Genomic DNA, 20,597 nt, shown 5'->3' on the forward strand with positions numbered 1-20,597 from the left:
GACGTCCGCGCGCAGGACAGATTTTGTGCGTATGCGAACATCGCGCCGGGACACGCATCGCCGCAGCAAACAAACCATGACGGACGCTAACTTTGAAAAGTGAGTCTGTCAAGCAAACGGGCTGCAACTCCGTATGAAGAAAGTCAGAGAAAAACTGGTGGACGGAGAGAGCAGACTGTCAGGAGGGAGGAGAAGGTCTGTCAACAGAAGTGAAAGTATCTAATCGCTCAGGCGCCGCCCCAAGATTCAGAAACAGAAAAAAAAGGCTAAATAAACTCTGATACTAAATGATAACGTACTGACAATGTCTGTGCCTCATTTCCTATAAATAATCTGAAAGAAAGGAGCAGATAAACAGTCTGTAGTGCCGGAAAAGCTTCTCAAGGATGCGTGGATCAGTGCACCTGCATGCAACTCGCACAGCTGAGCCCAAATGTAAATGGGGAGAAGAGCATTTGCATCGGTGATGTGCAGCAAAGCAGACACAGACACACGGACATGGGAAGAATGGAAAACAACAAGAAAATTTAGGTTGTGCATTTTGTTCCCGTACTGTATCGAAACCGAACCGAACCGTGACCTCAGAACCAAGGTACGTATCGAACCGAAATTTTTGTGTATAGTTACACCCCTAGTTCTTGCCCTTCTTGTGTTGCCAGTGTGGCATGATGGTGTGCATCTTACCTGGGCTGTGATTGGAAGGTGGCACCAAACCGAGCCTATAAGCTTAGTGGGTGGTCTGCGCGTGCACACACGTTTGGTTTCGGTGCGGTGGTTGCAGCGTTTGGTAACCAGCTGAGATTTCCAGGTTTGGAGCACACTTATGTGCCTCGGGCGATCCATTTTGGTTTGCGCCCCGAGTTTGGGACTCCTCGCTCGGGGCAAGCTGCTCGTTGTTCTGCCTTGCCATTTTTGGTTGGGCCAATGCTGATCCCAAATTACGCTTGTCGATCCGAGCTGCAGCAGGGACAAGCCATCATTATCCTCATTGGCTCTCCCCCTCCTCCTGCTGCCTGTGCGCGCGTGCTTGCTCCAGCAGGTAAGATTCAACCGTGTTTAGATTAGTTTCCCCACAACGTTTTAATGTTCGTGTCTCCATTGTAGGCACCAATCTCCAGTTCACAGTTCCAGTTCACAACGAGGGCCGCCACTCCTAGAAAGGACCCATTGCCTTGTCCTGCGCTGTTCCACATCATCCCCTGGGTTTAAGTTAAGGCTGCACGTCTTGCAGACCACACCTCACCAGCAACGATAGCAGGCTCACCGCGATTAACCTCTCCTACGGAGCTCCTGCACGCTCCTGCGGGGAGCGTTCAGGGGCGCTGGGATTAATTTGCGCCGTCCTCTGTCATAGGCTACAGTAGCCTATCTCCATCTGGACAGACTGTGCGAATAGGCAGCTAATATTTATTTTATTTCGTCGCAGGCACTATTCCTTCAGTGGGGGAGTTTTGATTTCATTGCAGTTCTGCATTTTGTTCAAAGTCTGCTTATTGCTTGCCTTTTGTTTTTTTTGCTTTGCATGTTATTTTTATTGTTGCTTGCGGTTCATATTTTGCTTTGCATGGCTTGTGTTTAATTTGTTGCTTCCCATTTACTTTTGCATGTGTTGCTGTTTTTGTGCATTATTGTTTATTTTGTAAAATAACCAACTTAACTGCAGTAATCAATCCTCCACCGTTGTAAGTGTTCCTGTGATTTCTTTTTACTGTGTTTGATAAGTTGAAATAATTAAGAAGTGTTCTATAGGCCTATAGTATTTTATCATTTGTGAATAAACAAAAAGAATAAAACTAATTTTGTATTTTTGTATATTATGTCTCACGTCCTGCTTCATGTCCACACCTCCTCTCTCCCTCTCCCTCTCTCTAACTCTCTTTCCCACACACTCTCTCTCCCTCTCCCTCCCTCTCTCTCTCTCTCCAGTAGCAGGAAGTACAGTACATACACAGGAAGCACAATCAGTGGGTGTTATCCATGTGTGCGTTTCAAGTATGTTTTTCTACAACTAAAAAAACACACACACACACACACACACACACACACACACCACAGTGTACACACACCACACACATATTTAATTCTGTTAGTTTTGTGCTCATGACCTTGTTTAACCCTCATTTGCACTGTTTATTTTCTGATTTTTTTTATCTGAATTTTTCATTTTAATGTTTCTATACTTTTACATATTCTCATAAGTGTTTTCTGTGTGTGTTTTTCTTCCTTTGAGTAACTTTAGGTTTCAACTTGGGGATTATTTTAATCAGTGGTGGGCCGTCAGGGCCTGCAAAGTCTTCTCTGCTGGTCTAAAAATTATCTGAATTACAGACTGATCTAAATTATATTTTGTCCATAGATAATTAATAAATGATTCCAAACGGTATGTTCCAGTTCCTTTCATAGTTTTCCCGTGGTTGTGCTGCTTCCAGACATGTTTTTTTTCATATTAAATAATTTAACCAATCAGATTTCAGGCATCATCTGTTGCTAGGGTCAAAGAAATCTGCCCGAGGCCTTCGCTATCCGTTCCTGATGGCGCAGTGAAGTAAAGTGAAGCGTCAAACAGACAGCTGCTTCAACCAATCAGACAGTTGCTTCAACCAATCAGATTTCGAGTTGGCGACTCAGCGCCTTCAAGCTTCTAACAACAGCATATCCAGGCCCTCTGATTTACATTCACCAAGAGATACAGTAGGGGGCGGTATGCACCTAAGTTGTTGGTCGCCTACCTCAATTATCCCAAACAAGAAGAAGCAGAAGACCTGAAGAGAAATAAAACTTACGCCAGAAATACCACAGGGCAAGCTGGACTTTCAGCCCTGGCTTTATGGAACTGAAACGCACGGATAATCTATATGACCGAGCAGTTGAACTCTTTTTGAGGAAGGAAAGGAGGATGTATTTTGTTTTCAAATAATCGGGATTTTGGTGAGTAAAATGTTCCTCTTTTCCTAAATAATATTGCTGTTTTATTAAGTTGTTGATGCTCATTGCATGTGCACAGATGTAGTAGGAGAATTGTGCACTTCAGCAAAGACATTTATTCTGGCTGCACAAGTATCTATCTGCTGTGCAACAACTCTTTATGTGCATATCTGCATAATAAGATTTGTTTTTGTAGACAAAATAGTTATTGAGAGGTGGATTGGTTCAGGCGGATCTGTTCTGAAGGCCTTAATGTGAAATGCACGGTCCGCCACTGATTTTAATTAATCTGCAGAGTAAGTGTCACACAATTAAAGCTTGATGATGTTAAATCATTTTGTTGCCTCATTCAGTTTTTTTTTTTTTTTGGTTTTTTTTGAGTCTGTCCTGAGAGAAAATATGTCAAAGCAGAACAAGAGTTACGAATGTAACTACGGTTCTATGAATCCCGGATGACCGCCAGAGGCGGTGCTTAAAGCACTGGAATGTTCCCTTCGCGCATGCGCAGTTCAAGTATGTATACTAACAAACATCACTCGTGACTCCCCGGGTAACCCCAGAACCATATAAATACCGGTTCCCTGACCCAGAATCGGCTCCTACGGAATCTTCTCGCGTGACCACGAGGATTCCGAATGACAGAGCGCTCTGGCGGTCATCCGGGATTCATAGAACCGTAGTTACATTCGTAACTCTCGTTCTATTTCATCCCTCCTGACCGCCAGAGGCGGTGCGTAAAGCACTGGTATGACGAATGCCAACTCAGTCACGAGGAATCGCAGAGACCAGGGGCTGAGAAGCCTCTGCAGGGCCCAGTACCACCCGCAGTGCATGCGGAGGCACAACGGCCAGCCTGGAGAACCTGGAAAAGGTGCCAGGCGTCGGCCAGAAGGCGACAGCACGTAGCTCGCCCAGGGACACCCCCTTCAGGGCGACCCAAGACGTGGACACCACCATGGTGAAGCGGCAACGCACACCCCTGGGCAGAGGCCAGCCTGCGGCCCAGAATAGCGAACAGTGTCCACAACCCAGTGGGACAGGCGCTGCGTGGAAGACCACTGGCTGGCCAGATGTCGGCACATCTGCCTAGCAGCCATGCAGCGTCCCAGAGTTCTAGCACAAGAGCCCCGGCCGGCCCCCCGGGTCGTCCGACGGGGGTCACATAGTGAGCTGCATAGGTTGGCTGTCCTCAGCCCCGACAGCACTCTAGGAAGGAAGCAGCAGTCACAGCGTGATGCCCTCCCCAGTCAGATGCCATCGGAGACATGCGGGGAGAATAGAGCGTGCAGCTCCCCCACACGCTACGCCGTGGTAATGGCCAGCAGGAACGTCGTCCTGCACAACACCCACTGCTGCCCCGTCGCTGCCAGGGGCTCACAGGGAGGCTGACAAAAGCTCTCCAGCACCAGATGCAGATCCCAGGCGGGCGCCCATGGGGCTCCAGGGGGGCGAGCTTCAAAACCCCCCTGAGGGAACCGACACTAGAGTGTGGCCCCAAATCGTGCCGCCTGCAACCCATGTATGGCGGGCAGATACCACCGCCACATACACCCTCAGGGTGAATGGGGACCGGGCTCGGTCCGAAAGGAATGCAGAAGTCTAGGACCACAGGGACCGGGCAGAGCACCGAATCCTCCCCATGGCCGCTGCACCACCGTGCAACCAACCTCCACCTACTACCATACAGCCGTCTGGCAGATGGTCCCCCAGCATTCAGGGTGGTCCACCAGACAGGCTCTGAACAGCTGCTCAGCAGCGAGTCGGCCCCCTCAGATGCCAGGACAAGACAGAGATAGTGAGGGTGGGGGTGCCCCACCGGCCTCCGCGCTGAAACAGCAGAACCCTCCCGCTGAGAAAGCGCCATGACCTGCTGTGGAACAACCTGTGGAGCAGAGGAAACCAAGCTCACGCCGCAGAAAGTGGGTCGCTGCTGTAAGCCACTGCAACACCCAGCTCCCCCATGGAGGCACCACACCCCTGGTGGGGGAGTTCAACAGGAGAGGGCGCCAGCCAGTGCCGTGAGGCCCCTGCAGGTAGACAATCTGCAGGCTGGCCAAACAGGTCGCCGACCACCACAGCCGGGTCTGTAGAAAGCCTGGGGAAGGGTCATCACCAGCTACAGGCTCCGGGCCGACACCAAGAGCGCGGCCCGGTAGGACGAGCCGGGCCAGTGCGAGAAGCTGAGGGAAGGGGGCGTACGCCACCAGCACAGCCAATGCAACATCACCATGCCAGCAAAGTAGCAGAGCCACATCCGGGAGCGGGAGCAACTGGACGGCGACCCCAACTCCCTACCGTCCTACAAGACACCACCTGCTGGAAGCCAACACTCACCACGTGGGAACCACCACCGCGGGGTCCAATGCAGGGGAAGCAGCACATGCGGCGTACAACCCACGGCTAACCAACGCTAGCCACGCCGCCATAGCGAGGATCGTGAGGCGCGCCCGAAGAGTACACGATCCAGGAGGAGGAAGGGCTGCCCGGCAGCCCCCTCCTCCATCACCCCCCATTGCAGTGCCACCCACAGAGCGGGGGATGCAGCGCAAATCACCGGGCTAGCAGCTCAGAGAGCAACCCCCAGGCAGAGTGCTCAGTGGCCTCCTGCCCTGTCCGCCGCCCTCACAGTGCCACCATCCAGAACGGTGGATGCACACAACAGGTCGACACAATGGCATTGCGATATGCCGGGGAAGGGTGGTGTACACCTGACCGCACGACGGACGCCATACAACCAAGCCCATGAAAGCCAGCCCGGAGCACACTGGAGAGAGGGGACAGCTGCCCAGCAGCACCCTCGTCGCCTTGCCATCGGAGCAGGACCAGGCCAGGAGAAACAGCAGAACAGAGAAGCCGAGGGAGGAGGCTTGTGTCACCTGCACAACAAACCCAATCACCGGCCAGCAAGCCGGTCGGGGCACATCCAGGAGAGGGACGGCCGAATAGTTTTACGTATTCTCATCAAACAGTGTTTTCTGTGTGTGTTTTTCTTCCTTTGAGTAACTTTAGGTTTCAACTTGGGGAGCATTTTAATTAATCTGCAGAGAAAGTGTCACACAAATAAAGCTTGATGATGTTAAATCATTTTGATGCCTCCTTCAGTTTTTTTGGGTTTTTTTGGAGTCTGTCCTGAGAGAAAATATGTCAAAGCAGAACTCCACCGTGAAGTTTGAGGCAATGCTGGTTAAATTTGACCATGCACATGGAAATGCTGCAGAATCGGGAAATCATGGAGGGTTTCCTCGGCCGAGCAGCTGCCTCCAACCTGCACATCATCTAGAGCAATTATATTCTCTGGTTTAAGAATAGGAGGTCAATCAAGTTGATATGCATGTGAAGCCAGGTGAGTGAATACTTTTGGCAATATCATATCCAATGGTTCTCAATCTTTTTCACATTCTTTAACCAACATTAAAGTGGCCCAAAATTAAAATAACCAATGAGGCTCTTGGTCATATTTGTTTGATTTATTTTCACAGGCAGCAGTCATCAAAACCAAACATCCGAAGTTACTGCAATGATATTTAAGGACAGACCTGTTATGTTTATGATGCACTGAGCCGCCACAGGAGTAAAGTGAAGAAGCCAATGAACACAAAAAGCTGCAGTTAAAATCACTGCTAAAGGAAAATAGTTTCTTTGTAAAGTTGGAACTTTCATTTTTGGAATGGGCGGCTGTGGTTCAGTGGGGAGAGCAGTCGTCTTGCAATCGGGATGTTGTTAGTTTGATTCCTGTCTCCCCCTGTCTGCATGTCTACATGTTGAAGTGTCCTTGGGCAAGACACTGAACCCCAAATTGCCCCCAGTGGGTGGACTGACTGCCTTGCATGGCAGCTGCCTCCACTGGTGTGTGAATGTGAGTGTGAATGGGTGAATGTGTTAATACAGTGTAAAGCACTTTGGGCTCTGTCAATGCAGTGTAAAAGTGCTACATAAGTGTAGACCATTTACCATTCATCGCAGAACCTCATTCATGCAGGTCATTCTGCTCTTATTGTGTTTGTTGAAGGCAAAGCTTGCCAAGTTCCCCTCTTTGTACAGCAGGTGGCTGCAGAACAATAGAGTTGAAGACCAGATCCAGACTTCAGGGGACAAAGTGACTCATGACAGACCAAACCAATCACTCATTGATCGCTTAGTTATGCAGTGTGTCTTAACGTTTATCAACGTTATTTATGTAATCAGTAGACGATTTAGTCTGTTCCTCACACTAAGAACTGTCTTTGACTATCGGAAAGGTTAAAAACCGACAAATAAAAAATGACAAAAAACAACCAAGACAAAAACAGGATTCATTAATTCAACACTACAGTGAACAACTGAACAATGTCTGAACCCAAACAACAGCAGCACTGGGTACAACTAGAACTTGATGGGGGCTCACAGCAACACCCACAGCACCCAGCAACCACCCTGGCCCCAAACCAGAGTAAGAAAAACTACATTATGGTTTATTACACACTTCAACCTTTTCAACAATTAAAAAAAGTCAACTTTAATAAATGACAGGTAACAACCTGTTTGTACCACCTTTATTTTAAGTGGAACCCAAAGTATTATTAATATCCTCCCACGTAGAATCACAGACACTGAAGGGAAGCGCTGCGTACACAAATCTGGAAACACCTTCAGCTTCTGTCAGAAGAGCTCTTTCAAAATAAAACTTTAAGCAATAGATTATTCAACATATGCAACAAAAACAATAAGAAACAGGAAAAGGGAAACTGGACAGCCCTGGTGGACAGGCTGTTGACTGGTGGTGTGATGTGGGGGAGTGTGATGGGGTTCCTTTTGGGACACGTCTCAAAAATAAAATGGCGTAGCCAAGGTTGACTGTTACATAAAATGGAAAATCCAAATCCATCCATACAAAGTGAGATGAGGCTGTGATCTCTCCTGCGCTCTTCCATAGTTCCTTCCTTCAGCCAACACAAACAACAGCAATGTGCTGACCACTGCAGATCAGGCTTCTTGGTCTGGTTGGAACTCTACTGTAGCTCCTTCTTCCAGCCAAAAGAACTTAAGACAGTCATGTTTCTGGTCAGACACGCTCTCTCAGCACCTCTTTGTATTGTCAGCTTTCTGACTGACGGACTCTGTCTCATTGTGAAAGAGTTATGAAGATAATTATCTAGGTTTGCGGTACATTTAACTCTGTAACTGTAAGTTTCGGTAAAATACTTCTGGAAGCTGTTGTCTCTGATTGTGTTTGAATGCTTTCCAGGTAGTTCAACGTGGTCAGAACGGAGGGAGGTGGAAGAAGGAGGTGAAGACTGAGTTTGACCGATCGCCACTCAAGTGGATGTTGCCTCATGTTACTCCACCTTAAAGCGGGAGCTAGCTGGAAAGGTTAACGTGGCTGGAGAAGAGGAGCAGCCATGAACGGTTGGTGGGGTACCACAGACGGGAGGACGGACGGGAAGGACGACGCATGGATGTCATCTCGGCGGTCCTGAGTGTGTTTTTCCAGCCAGAGCCGTATAGTGGAGGACCGATGGAGAAGACCCCACTAATGAAAGTATATCTCTTTGACTTAAAGCGGTCCATTCTTCATTTCAATTTTTTTTCGTTCTTTTTTATGAGCTTCAACATGAGCTGGTACCAACAAACTAAACTGTAATATCCCGGGTATTTAATTAAGGAGGTGCTGTTGGTATAAAGAGTTAAAACATTGTGTGCAGAAGTTCATTTAATAAGTCTAATGTTACGATTGTTGGCTTGTGTGCTCTCATAATGTTGTATTGTGTCTAAAAAGGGTTAAAGTGTGTTTTAGTGCAGGACAGTTTTGGTCACATTTACAGTTTAGCTCTATAATCTGCTAGCTGGGTTGTCTGTATCCGAGGAAGAGTTTAAATCCTCTATTTGGCATTTTGTGAAGTCATCAGGTAGCAGCCCAGATAGCAAAATTCTTATGGCCCATATCTGGCCCATACCTGACATGTTCATATGGCCCACATACTGCGTGGAATGATGGCACTTGGGAGGTCCGCTCCTGTTTGCCAAAAGTGGGCCACAACCAAGCCTTTACAATGCCAGATGTCAACCATAAACAGGCCAAATCTACCAGAACTCAACCGAATGTGGGCCACTAGCAAAACAATTTTGTGCACAGTGGCCCAAATTTGGGTGAGTGCTGATTTATTTGGTCTCCTCTTGGCTGACATTTGGCACTGTGCTGGTGTGGTTGTGGCCCACTTTTGGCAAACAACTGTGGACCACCTTTGTGCCATCATTCCATATCGTATATGGGCCAGAATAAAAGCATACAGTGGCCCACATTCGGTTGAGTGCAAGTTTATTTGGCCCGGTTGACATCTGGCATTGCGAAGGCTTGGTTGTGGCCCACTTTTGGCACACAGGAACGGACCTCCCAAGTGCCATCATTCCATGTGGTACGTGGGCCGTATGAACATGTCAGGTATGGGCCAGATATGGGCCACAAGAATTTTGCTAGTGGCCCACATTTGGTTGAGTGTTGGTTTATTTGGCCGGTTTATGGTTGACATCTGGCAGTGTGAAGGCTTGGTTGTGGCCCACTTTTGGCAAACAGGAGCGGACCTCCCAAGTGCCATCATTCCATGGGGTACGTGGGCCATGTGAACATGTCAGGTATGGGCCAGATATAGGCCGAAAAATTTTTGCTATCTGGGCAGATCTTGTCGAGCCTACACCATGACAAAGTTCTAGGTCAAACATGAACACATCATATAAATGAAGCAGAACTGGTGTCGTGTGAATTTGTGGCTACATATTATTTCGGTGCCTCCAGATATTGTGTTAAATGGTGGCATGCAGTGGTCCAGTCTTGGGACTCATCAGGGTCAAAGATGAAGATACCTTCTGAAGAAATGAAGAAATAACCAGACACGAGAAACAACTTGTGAAAAGTAGAGAACTAATGATCCTTTATTTTTTTAACCTGTGCCCCAAAATAGGCAAAACAAAATAAAAAAATAACAAAATTCTGATTCAGTGGAACACTTGTTGACCTCCAACGCTCACTGCAAAACAATCATGGCCCCAGCATCATCTCATCTTCATCTGGCCCTTTAAGAAATGCACAAAAGAACATTTTGTTGACTCAGTAAAGCAGCTCTGTGGTTACTGGACATGGTTGCAGTGAAGTGCTAACTACAAAAACCTTATCATGAAACCAAACAAAAAAAAGGTTTTTTAAATAAAATGAATCTGAAGGCATCTGATCACTGACCCAATATCTGCTTGCTCAGACAACAATGAAAGATGGCACCAATACATGCCAAGTGAACTTGATTAAAGCAGTTTGATCAAACACTCTGACAAACTTCACATTTAACCTGAAGTTACAGTAATAAAACACAGAGTTCAATTCATTTAGAATAGGGGAGATTTGTTCTGTACTTCACCCTCTTTTTCTTTGTTTTTACATATGGTGACAGCTTCATCTTGATTTCTGCTGTAGAACAGCATCACACGTATACTGCAAAATAGGTATTGTAGCTGACTTACATGTGAGCTGTGTGGCACGCCTTTTCAGCACTGGTCACTTTATCCTTACATAAAAGTGAATGTTAACTACCTAACATTTTTGCAGCACTGGCAACCTGACAAAACAATGTAACGTTCCAACAATAAGAGCTAAATGTTTCCAACAGACAGATTAATTCATTCTTTTATTTTTTGTTCAGGGACTTACCTCACCATGACTTCTCTTGTGTTCTGGATAGAATTCCCAGCTGCAGGTTTGCAGCAATTGCTTCGTTGCACCCATTCGTCAATTCAAATATGATGCATTTAAAGGACTCGGTAATTTGGAAAACTCCGACTTGAAGCAGGAAAAACCATAACGGATAGTAGAGTTTGAATAAAGATATGATCCTTCACGGCATACAGACTTAGTAGTTGACTTCATTAAGAAAAAACAAACAAACAAACAAACAAACAAACAAACAAAACAAAACAAAACTAAAACCTGTCACTGTGGGTGATATGTTCAGGTACATCATGGAACATTCCACTGAAAAAGGAATATAAAGTCATCTTATCTTATCCTATCTTATCTTGTCTTATCTTATCTTATCTTATCTTATCTTATCTTATCTTATCTTATCTTATGGTTTAGTTAATAACGGATGATCTGGACAAAAGAAAAGCAGTAGCAGTTTACATAGCTATGCATGGTGGCGTAGTAGTTAATGCTCTCGTCTCACAGTAAGAGGGTCCTGGGTTCAAGTACTGGCCAGGGCTTGGGGCTTTTCTGTGTGGAGTTTGCATGGGTTCCCTATTCTGGCTTCCTCCCACAGTCCAAAAACATGCATGTCAGTTTAATTGGTCACCCTAAATTGTCCCTAGTTTTAAATGTGAGTGTAATGGTTGTATGTTATATCTGTTGTACGTTGCTTTGGACAAAAGTGTCTGCTAATTGAAATTGTAGATACAACTAGGAGCAAGTAATAGTGGACAGCTGTTCAATGAGAGAAGCAAACTAACATAGCTTTTCTTGTCTTTTCTTGCCCTGCAACATTTGTACTTCACAAAGTATGGACCCCACCATGTTACATGTGGGCCACTTTAGGCCCTAATCTCATATCCAGATTAGTCGATGCTGATTTGCCGTCTTTCGGTCAAAAGTGGCCCAAATGAGTTTCAGCAAAGGTGGGCCATGCGCGTTTTCTCATATGTGGGCCACTTTAGGCTCATATCCAGATTAGTCGATGCTGATTTGCCGTCTTTCGGTCAAAAGTGGCCCAAATGAGTTTCAGCAAAGGTGGGCCACGTGTGCCGAACCATATGTGGCCCAGCCTTGGTTCACCTACAGAATAACTATTCCCTACTCTGCCACGTATTTGCCAAACATGGGCCATATTTGTTTTATGAGGTATGGGCCAAATGTAGTATTTACCACATGGGCCAGTTTAGGCTTACATCTCTTTTTTGCGGCCCAGAAGAATGCCTACAGTGCCAGATTGTTGCCTGAAGTGGCCCACATCCGTATGCTATCTGGGTACTAGCTGAAGGCAAATATACTGAGGCAATTTTCAGCAGGCCAATGTAAGTAAATGGACTAAAGGAGGAGCATAAAAATGCAGAGACATCATGCCATTCATTGCCATAATGACATGAAAATGCAGCAGTTTCTACTCAGGCAACAGTCTGGTTTCCGGCTGCCAGATCAGTTCATGAAGCAGCTTCACTGGCAAGTACAACGGTTTGTTTTCTAAGAATCCCTGTTGGGAATCTGCCATCATTAGGTAATAGTGATGGTAAGGTAACTTGGTACAATAACTACTATTCTGGAAAGTACTAAATATTTGATTTGGGTTTTTTTTTAAGCTGCTTGTTTTCTATTTTTATTGCATAACATCATTAAATGGGCACACACACATTCATTTGTTTATATTGTTTTCATATTGCCAATAAAAGTATTTGTGTTAAAATTATGGTTCTACTTGTGTCCTTCATAAAAGGCCTCTCCAAACCAAGCTCCTGGGCTGAATTTTAACCCCACCCCGCCCCTGGTCATGGTGGAGGAGATGGTGGCTCAGGTGCAGAAGGTAACCAGACCCATTTAGAGAGTTAAACAGGTTTATTGCAAAGATGGTTAATCCTGCTACTCTTTAGTGGCCAAGGCAGCGGGCATGACATTTTATTCACTTTTTTTTTTTTTATATTATATTCACATTTGGATAATTTATTGATGATTCAGAGCATTAATAGACCTTAAGGGAGGGGTATTATGCAAAATTCACTTTTTTTTTTAGCTGTATAATGCTACAGTGTCATTTCCCTGTCAAAAGGGCGCATGGAGTTGTTTCCTGAACCATTCACGCATATTTGAGCAGTCCCTGAATCTCCCCCTGGCAGCCATGTTGAGAGCTGAAACGCTCGGTTCTGCACTGCTCCACCTGTAATGCACAGCACCGCCCATCTCTGACGTAGTCTGCGCAGCTCCTCCTGCTCACCTCGTGCTCCCCCTCCCTTCTCAGGAGCGGGGGAAATACACTGCAAATCACTGAGATGAAGAACGCTCTGAGGGTGGGGGGGGGGGTCACTAAGCTGAGGAGATTCTTAAAGTTACAGGGACCAATTTCCAGTTGTTTGAGGCAGCCTGATGCAGAGGAACATTTGATTTAAGTTGTTTTTGACACATACAGCTTTCACCATTCAACTTTGGGCAAAGCTGTTGAGTGTGCTGGAGATTGATACTAAGGGGAACACGTAATACCACTCCTTTAAAATGTCAACATTAGATACATCATTCTGAAATGTAAGTACAATAGCTGATTTCTCAAAAAAAAAAAAAAAAAAAAAAAAAAAAAACCTTTCCTCAAGACAGTTTTCAGTCATTTGAAATATTTTGGTACTCATCAGACTACCACAAGCTCACAGGAAACCATCGACACAGGATGCCATCTTGCCCCCGCCCCCCCACTGAGCTGTCAGAGGGGGATGGACTGGAAGTCCATTGTCACACTGAGGAAGTGAAAGAGAAAGTTAAAGTCAGAGCTGCAGTTCAGACACGTCTCTGAGTTTCTCTGTAAGAAATCTAACCTGAGTTCATCTGGACTTCCACAGACACTGACTCCAACACTGGTGAGTACAGCTGATCACACTGATACTGACTCTCAGGAAACTGATGAAGAAGGAGAACAAACGTCCTCTTTTGTCCAGACAGCTCCACTTTTCACCTCATGTTCAGGGTGGGAGTGACTAAAACTGATATATGTAAGCTGTGAATATGTCATGATGATGATGAACAAAATACAGTCAATGAACAGAGATAATGTTTTTGATGATTTTGTGAAGAAATTAGGTTGAAATTTAAGAAAATCGTTCTCCTTGTTCATAATGTTCAGGGTATCTGGTGTCCAAATCCTGGTAGAATTTGAATATCACATCAATGTTGGGTTTATGATTATAGCAAAGTTGAATATGAATTAAAAATACAATGCAATGATTCAGAGCTTAGTCTGAAAACAAATCAAGTTGAATAAAATTCCACCCACTGACGTATTTTAAAGTGGACCAACTGGTTCTTTAAAAAGCACAAATTATTTTATTCTCAGGAGTGTCAACAGGGTGAATAATCAGGGCCGGTCCCTTGGCGACAGTTGTTGAGCGGGGGGGGGGGGGGGGGGGGGGCAACACCACCGAGCAATGCCAAGAGGTGTGCTGTCAGGGCCCTGTGAACAATGACCTGCAGCTTCAGCTCCCAGCCTGACATTAATGTACCATCCAGTATGTGTAGAGATCAGTGATTGACTCCAGTCAGATAAAGTCATGTGAAACTGTGGAATTGTTGACAATCAAAGTATTTAACAGTCTCTTCAATCAATGTTGTCCTCAGTGTGTGAAGATGTCTGCTGCCAGCAATCTGCGCTCTGAAGATCAGTTTCGGTGCTCCATCTGTCTGGAAGTGTTCACTGATCCAGTCTCCACACCATGTGGACACAACTTCTGCAACCAGTGCATCACTCAGCACTGGAACACCAAGGTCATCTGTGACTGTCCCCTGTGTAACAAACAGTTCAGAACAAGACCTGAACTCAACGTCAACACTTTGCTCTCTGAGATGGTTTCTCAGTTCAGACGTGAAGCTGAACTCAAAGCCAGCAGCAGCTCAGAGCAACAAGCTGCCAAACCAGGAGAAGTTCCCTGTGACGTCTGCACTGGAACCAAAGTGAAGGCCCTCAAGTCCTGCCTGGAGTGCCTGGTCTCCTACTGTCAGACTCATCTGGAGCCTCATCTGACAGTGTCAGTCCTGAAGAAACATCAGCTGATGGAGCCTGTGGAGAACCTGGAAGGCAGGATGTGTCTGAAGCACCATAAACCTCTGGAGCTGTTCTGTCAGAGAGAGCAGACATGTGTCTGCATGATGTGCTCTGTTTTAGAGCACAGGAACCACGAGTTTGTTCCTCTGAGTGAAGAATGTGAAGGAAAGAAGAAGGAGCTGAGGAAGACAGAGGCTGAGATGCAGCAGATGATCCAGGAGAGACGAGTGAAGATCAAGGAGATCAGAGAGTGTGTGAAGAGGAGTAAAGCTGCTGCAGACAGAGAGAAAGCAGAAGGTGTTGAGGTGTTCACTGCTCTGAAGGAGTGTGTTGAGAGAGGCCTGAAGCAGCTGATGGAGAGGATGGAGGAGGAAGAGGAAGCCAGAGAGAAACAGGCTGAAGGTCTCATCAGAGATCTGGAAGAGGAGATCTGTGAGCTGATGAAGAGGAGCTCAGAGGTGGAGCAGCTCTTCCTCTCTGAAGACCACCTCCACCTCCTCCAAGGCTTCTCCTCCCTGAAAGCTGCTCCACCCACCAAGGACTGGACACAGGTCAGCGTCCGTCCATCATATGAGGGGACTGTGGTGAGAGCTGTGGCTCAGCTGGAGGAGACTCTCAGCAAAGAGATGAAGAAGCTGTTTGAGGCTGATCTGAAGAGGAAGCAGCAGTTTGCAGTGGATGTGACTCTTGATCCTGATACAGCAAATCCTGATCTCATCCTGTCTGATGATGGAAAACAAGTGAGTTGTGGTGATGTGGAGAAGAACCTTCCAGATAAGCCAGAGAGATTTGATTGTTGCCCCTGTGTTTTAAGTAAACATAATTTCTCTTCAGGTAAATTTTACTTTGAGGTTCAGGTTAAAGGAAAGACTGACTGGAGTTTAGGAGTGAGCAAAGAGTCCATCAACAGGAAGGGAAAGATCACACTGAGGCCTGGTGAAGGTTTCTGGACAATATGTCTGAGAAATGGAAATCAGTACACAGCAAATGCAGGCCCTGCAGTACTTGTGTCTCTGAGATCTGCTCCTGAGAAGGTGGGGGTGTTTGTGGATTATGAGGAGGGTCTGGTCTCTTTTTATGATGTAGCTGCTGCAGCTCTGATCTACTCCTTCACTGGCTGCTGCTTCACTGACAAACTCCTCCCATACTTCTGTCCCTGTCTTAATGACGGTGGTAAAAACTCTGCTCCTCTGATCATCTGTCCTGTCAATCAAACTGTCTGATGAGGAAGATTCACCAACAATTAATGAGCTTGTTGGAAAGTAAAAGATTGACTCTGATTGATTTGATCAAATCCAGATGTTCAGTCTGCACTAAACTCACATTCTTCTCTTCAGTCTTTGATTATTGGACCATTGTTTGAATGAATCCCGATCAATCAGTCATGATGTCCACTTCCCTGATATGAAGTGCTGAAGCTGCCCTGACCCACTGAGACATGGACTCCTCTACACCTCTGAAGACCTGCTGGTTTACCTGGCACCAGGATGGAGCAGCAGGTCCTTTGACTCCTTTGACTTGTGAGCTGTTAGCTTCTTGGATCAGACTTGTTTGTCCACTGAGTGAGATGTGGGGAATTCAGAGGCCAAGTCAACTTTTCAAAGTGGTTGTTGTGTTCCTCAAAGCATTCCTGAAGCCTTTTAGCTCTGTGGCAGGGTGAGAAATGAAAAGGAAGCAGGAAGGAGAATAAGAAGGACTGAATACAATCCATGTGACAAACACCATCCATCCATCTTCTCCACCTCTTTCTCCAGCAGAAGTTCAGGGGCTGTTGTAGGAACTATCAGCTTGATCATTTGCATCTGCATCTGGTGCTGGAGAGCTTGTGTCAGCCTCCCTGTGAGCCCCTGGCAACAATGGGGCTGCAGTGGGTGTTGTGCAGGACAATGTTCCTGCTGGCCATTACCACGGCGTAGCGTGTGGGGGAGCTGCACGCTCTGTCTATTCTCCCCGCATGTCTCCGGTGGCATCCAGCTGGGGCGGGCATCACGCTGTGACTGCTGCTTCCTTCTTAGAGTGCTATCGGGGCTGCGGACAGCCAACCTATGCGACTCTCTATGTGGCCCCCGTCGGACGACCTGGGGGGCCGGCCGGGGCTCTTGTGCCTGGCTAGAACTCTGGGACGCTGCATGGCTGCTATGCAGATGTGCCGACATCTGGCCGGCCAGTGGTCTTCTACAGGGGCCCGAGTAAGGGTTTTGTTCTCTCCAGGCAGCGCCTGTCCCACTGGGTTGTGGACACTGTTCGCCATCCCAGGCCGCAGGCTGGCTTTTGCCCGGGGGTGTGCATTGCCGCTCCGCCAGGGCAGTGTCCACGTCTTGAGTTGCCCTGACGGTGGTGCCCTTGGACGAACTATGTGCTGTCGCTGTGTGGACAACGCCTGGCACCTTTTCCAGGTTCTCCAGGCTGGCCGTTGTGCCTCCGCATGCACTGCGGGTGGTACTGGGCCCTGCAGAGGCTTCTCAGTGAGGTTGGTCTCTGTGATTCCTCGTGACCGAGTTGGCATTCGTCATTCCAGTGCTTTAAGCACCACCTGTGGAGGGATGACACAGAACGAGAGTTATGGGGGGGGGGGGGGGGGTAGCTGCCCGTGAGGCCGGTTCTCCCGGGTGGGTAATGGCCATCCGCCTCTGTAGGGGGTCGGCTCTTGGGCTCTTGGGCCTTGGGCTCTCGGCTCTGCCCGCCCTGGGCGTCCGACGCCCGGGGTGGTCCGGCTCCTGCCGGTCGTGACTCCGCGGGGCCCGGGCCCCGGGACTGCCGGGGTCCCCGGCCGGGGCTTTCCTCTGCCCCATTTCTGAACCGGAGCAGTTCAGAAATGGCCTGCTTCTGGCCTTCTCAGGGGTCAGAGGTCATATATGCATGATCACTATCACCATCAATATCACCATCATATTTGCATGATCACGCTGATCTTTAATCACTCTTCACAAACTCGGTTACCTTGTCTTCTTGTGGTGGTTAGACTAATGGTGATCTGTAGTAGCCCTCTCTTGATGCACGCCCTGAGTTTACTATTAGTTACTATTAGCTATATTCTCAAAAAAAAAAAAAAAAAAAAAAAGGGTTATATATATATATATATATATATATATATATATATATATATATATATATATATATATATATGTATATATATATATATATATATGTATGTATATGTATGGTTCTGTCAGTTTCTGTGTTGGTTGTCGGCTCTGTTTTGGTGTTGTCTGGATTGGGGTTTGGGATTGTTCTTGGTTGCGTGTGGTGGGTCAACAACACTGTTTTGCATTGTGAATTGCTACATAGGGTGTGCCCCCCCCCCCCCCCCCCCCCTTTTCCCTTTCTTTATCTCTCTCTCTTTCTGTCTCTCGCTCTCTGAGCATTTCCGTCCCGGTCCTGTCCTGCAGCCATGCCGGGCGCCAGCTTTAAATAAAGGCAGCAGGAGGAGACTCAGTCTCGTAGCAGTCTGCTGCTAATATCAAAATCTGTTCGGATAGTAAAAGGCTACAATCATACAATATTGCACGCCCCAGCTGCCGAACAGGACAAGGGAAAAAGAAAAAAAAAACATACTCGAACTGCGCATGCGCGAAGGGAACATTCCAGTGCTTTAAGCACCGCCTCTGGCGGTCATCCGGGATTCAAAGAACCATAGTTACATTCGTAACTCTCATTCAATGGATATTTTCAATAAAAATATGAAATGTTACCACTGTTTCACTGGCGGTTTTTATTTGTTTATTTTTTATAGTTAATGAATAAATAATTATGACAAAGTCTTTGTTTCTCGACTGGAAAAAAAATGCAGTTGTTTGACATCATTGAATCAAATAATTGATTTCACAGGGGAAATAGTTGTGTTGCATTTATGATTTTTAATAAGTGGGTCTTTCCGGCTGCAGGTGAGGGAAGGTCGGGTCGGAGGCAGGAGGTTGACCTGTTGTTGCTGAGGTTGTAAGAAGAGCTGGTTATACACAGCTAGTTAACTTGAGTTGACTAAATGTTTGAGGAATCTGGGATTTCTTTCTGCTGCATTCCCACTGCCAGCTGTCCTCCAACAGAACAACCTGCTCAAAGTGGTGATGTGAAGATGGTGGCTCCATCTGGTGGCAAAGAACTGCAACAACAACACGAAACAAAGACATCTTCACTTTCTCTTTCCAACATTTTTTTTTTTTTCAGAAATGGTTCACTGACACTGACAGATGCAAACGACACCAGTGAGTTTATTGTAGACAAGAGAAGGCCCTCTGTGAAACTCCCTGCACAGAGACAGATAAATATTCACTGAAAAGAGCAAAGAAAGTGTGATTATAACAACATGGAAGAATTCTGACCGTGAACACTCCACCTCCAGTCTGTCCAGTTTACATCCAGACTTGAATGCTTCTCGGCACGTTTCCTTCAGCTCCGTCCTGCTTCAGCTCCCTCTCTGCACACTTTCCTCTGCGTGTTCATTCAGGAAACAGCACTGGAACGTGACTTTCTGACGGCTGGAACCTGTGGAGTTCAGGTGTTCCTGCACGTCTGGATCTCAGAGCTGTTCCCTCAAACCGTTTCCATTCAGGTCCTTCCAGGAGGGAGCCACGTTGTGGGACCTCAGACCAGCTTACAAGTCCGCACGGCCTTTCTGTAAATGCATTTATCACTGACCACATCTTTTATGTAAAAACAAATGTGTCAGTAGTGCAGAAACCTGATCTGTAGTGAGCTGCAGCAGCCGGCTCCACTGAGCTCCATCTATGTGTTCCATCCAGCCTCATTCAGATTGACTGGAGAGTCGGCGAGAAGACGTCAACACTGTCACACAAACTACACACCAGGACAACATCTCACCACATGACACGACGTCCGTCTGAAGGATGATCATGTGAAACCGTCAATTTTTTTTTCTTGTCGACGTCCAACAGCAAAAGCAAAGCGATGGCTTTCTCACAATGAAGGCACAGTTTACTTCATGTTGAGATTCAGAAAACAAAAAGAGAAGGTTCAACTCTGTGGCACCCGAACAAAAAAACTAACAAAACATTGCCCTGATTTCATAGCAGTTCATTTTTCTACCCGCTTCAGAAACTTTTAAGACGTGACATTTCAGTTTGACGTAAATCATTTTTACCTTAATTAACTGAGTGGAAGAGACCAACCAGACTCTGAGGCTCCACGGCGCTTCTTTCAAAGTGAAGCAGTCTGGTGTTTGGATGGGATGAAGAACCACAGTGATATATCAGTGGAATCAAACCAGTTTTACAGTCTGGCTCCTGAGAATATGGCACCCAAAAGGCTCCACACTCCGCCTGGACACACCTGAACTAAAACTTCTCTCCAGCTGTTCTCTTTTACTTTTCACCTTCCACTTTCACACTCTTACTCATCAGACGTTACCCGACTAACTGAACTGAGTTGATTTTTGGTTGATTGTGACTCTTCTGGAGCAATCTCACAGGTGTTTGATTCCTTTTGTCACCAAAATTATTCATGCAGCCCTTGTAGTTTTGAAGATACTCTATTTGTTCTGAGTCTAAGTTAAAAGTCTGAGTATTTGCCTGCCTGTAAAGTGTTTCTCTGAAGTAGAAACAGTAAAGTATACCTGAACTCTTCAGGTATGATCAGTCTAGAAGTGATCATGATGATGGTCCTTCAATATGTGGGTTGATGTGGACTGGCTCTGAGGCCAATGAAGTTCTACTTAAATGTGTTTTTACAGAGAACCTACAGGAGCTTTGAACAGGAAAAAATAATTAACTCAGACTTTATTAAGTGAAATTCCAAGAAAACTGAAGCTTCAGATCACATTTAGCATCATAAGCAAAAAAAAAAATCGAAACAAAAATGATGTTTTGAGCATAATTAAAGGGGTATAGAGGGCTCATAATCCAGGGAATGAGATGTTTCTTCATTCAAACCTTGAATACTTGCACTGCACTTGCTCCTTCCCTTGCA

General features: G+C 46.3%; 1 protein-coding gene across 1 annotated transcript; it reads left to right on the forward strand.

The window, feature by feature from the left end:
- The first annotated feature begins 13,397 nt into the window (after positions 1-13,397).
- LOC115398969 (E3 ubiquitin-protein ligase TRIM21-like) lies at positions 13,398-16,452 on the forward strand. The gene is made up of 2 exons (XM_030106051.1): positions 13,398-13,497; positions 14,252-16,452. Exon 2 carries the CDS (start codon positions 14,261-14,263, stop codon positions 15,896-15,898), a length of 1,638 nt encoding a protein of 545 aa, XP_029961911.1. The 5' UTR covers positions 13,398-13,497; positions 14,252-14,260; the 3' UTR covers positions 15,899-16,452.
- Positions 16,453-20,597: the final 4,145 nt, after the last annotated feature.

This window comes from Salarias fasciatus, chromosome 13 (assembly GCF_902148845.1).
Source record: "Salarias fasciatus chromosome 13, fSalaFa1.1, whole genome shotgun sequence".
Taxonomy (NCBI): Eukaryota; Metazoa; Chordata; class Actinopteri; order Blenniiformes; family Blenniidae; genus Salarias; species Salarias fasciatus.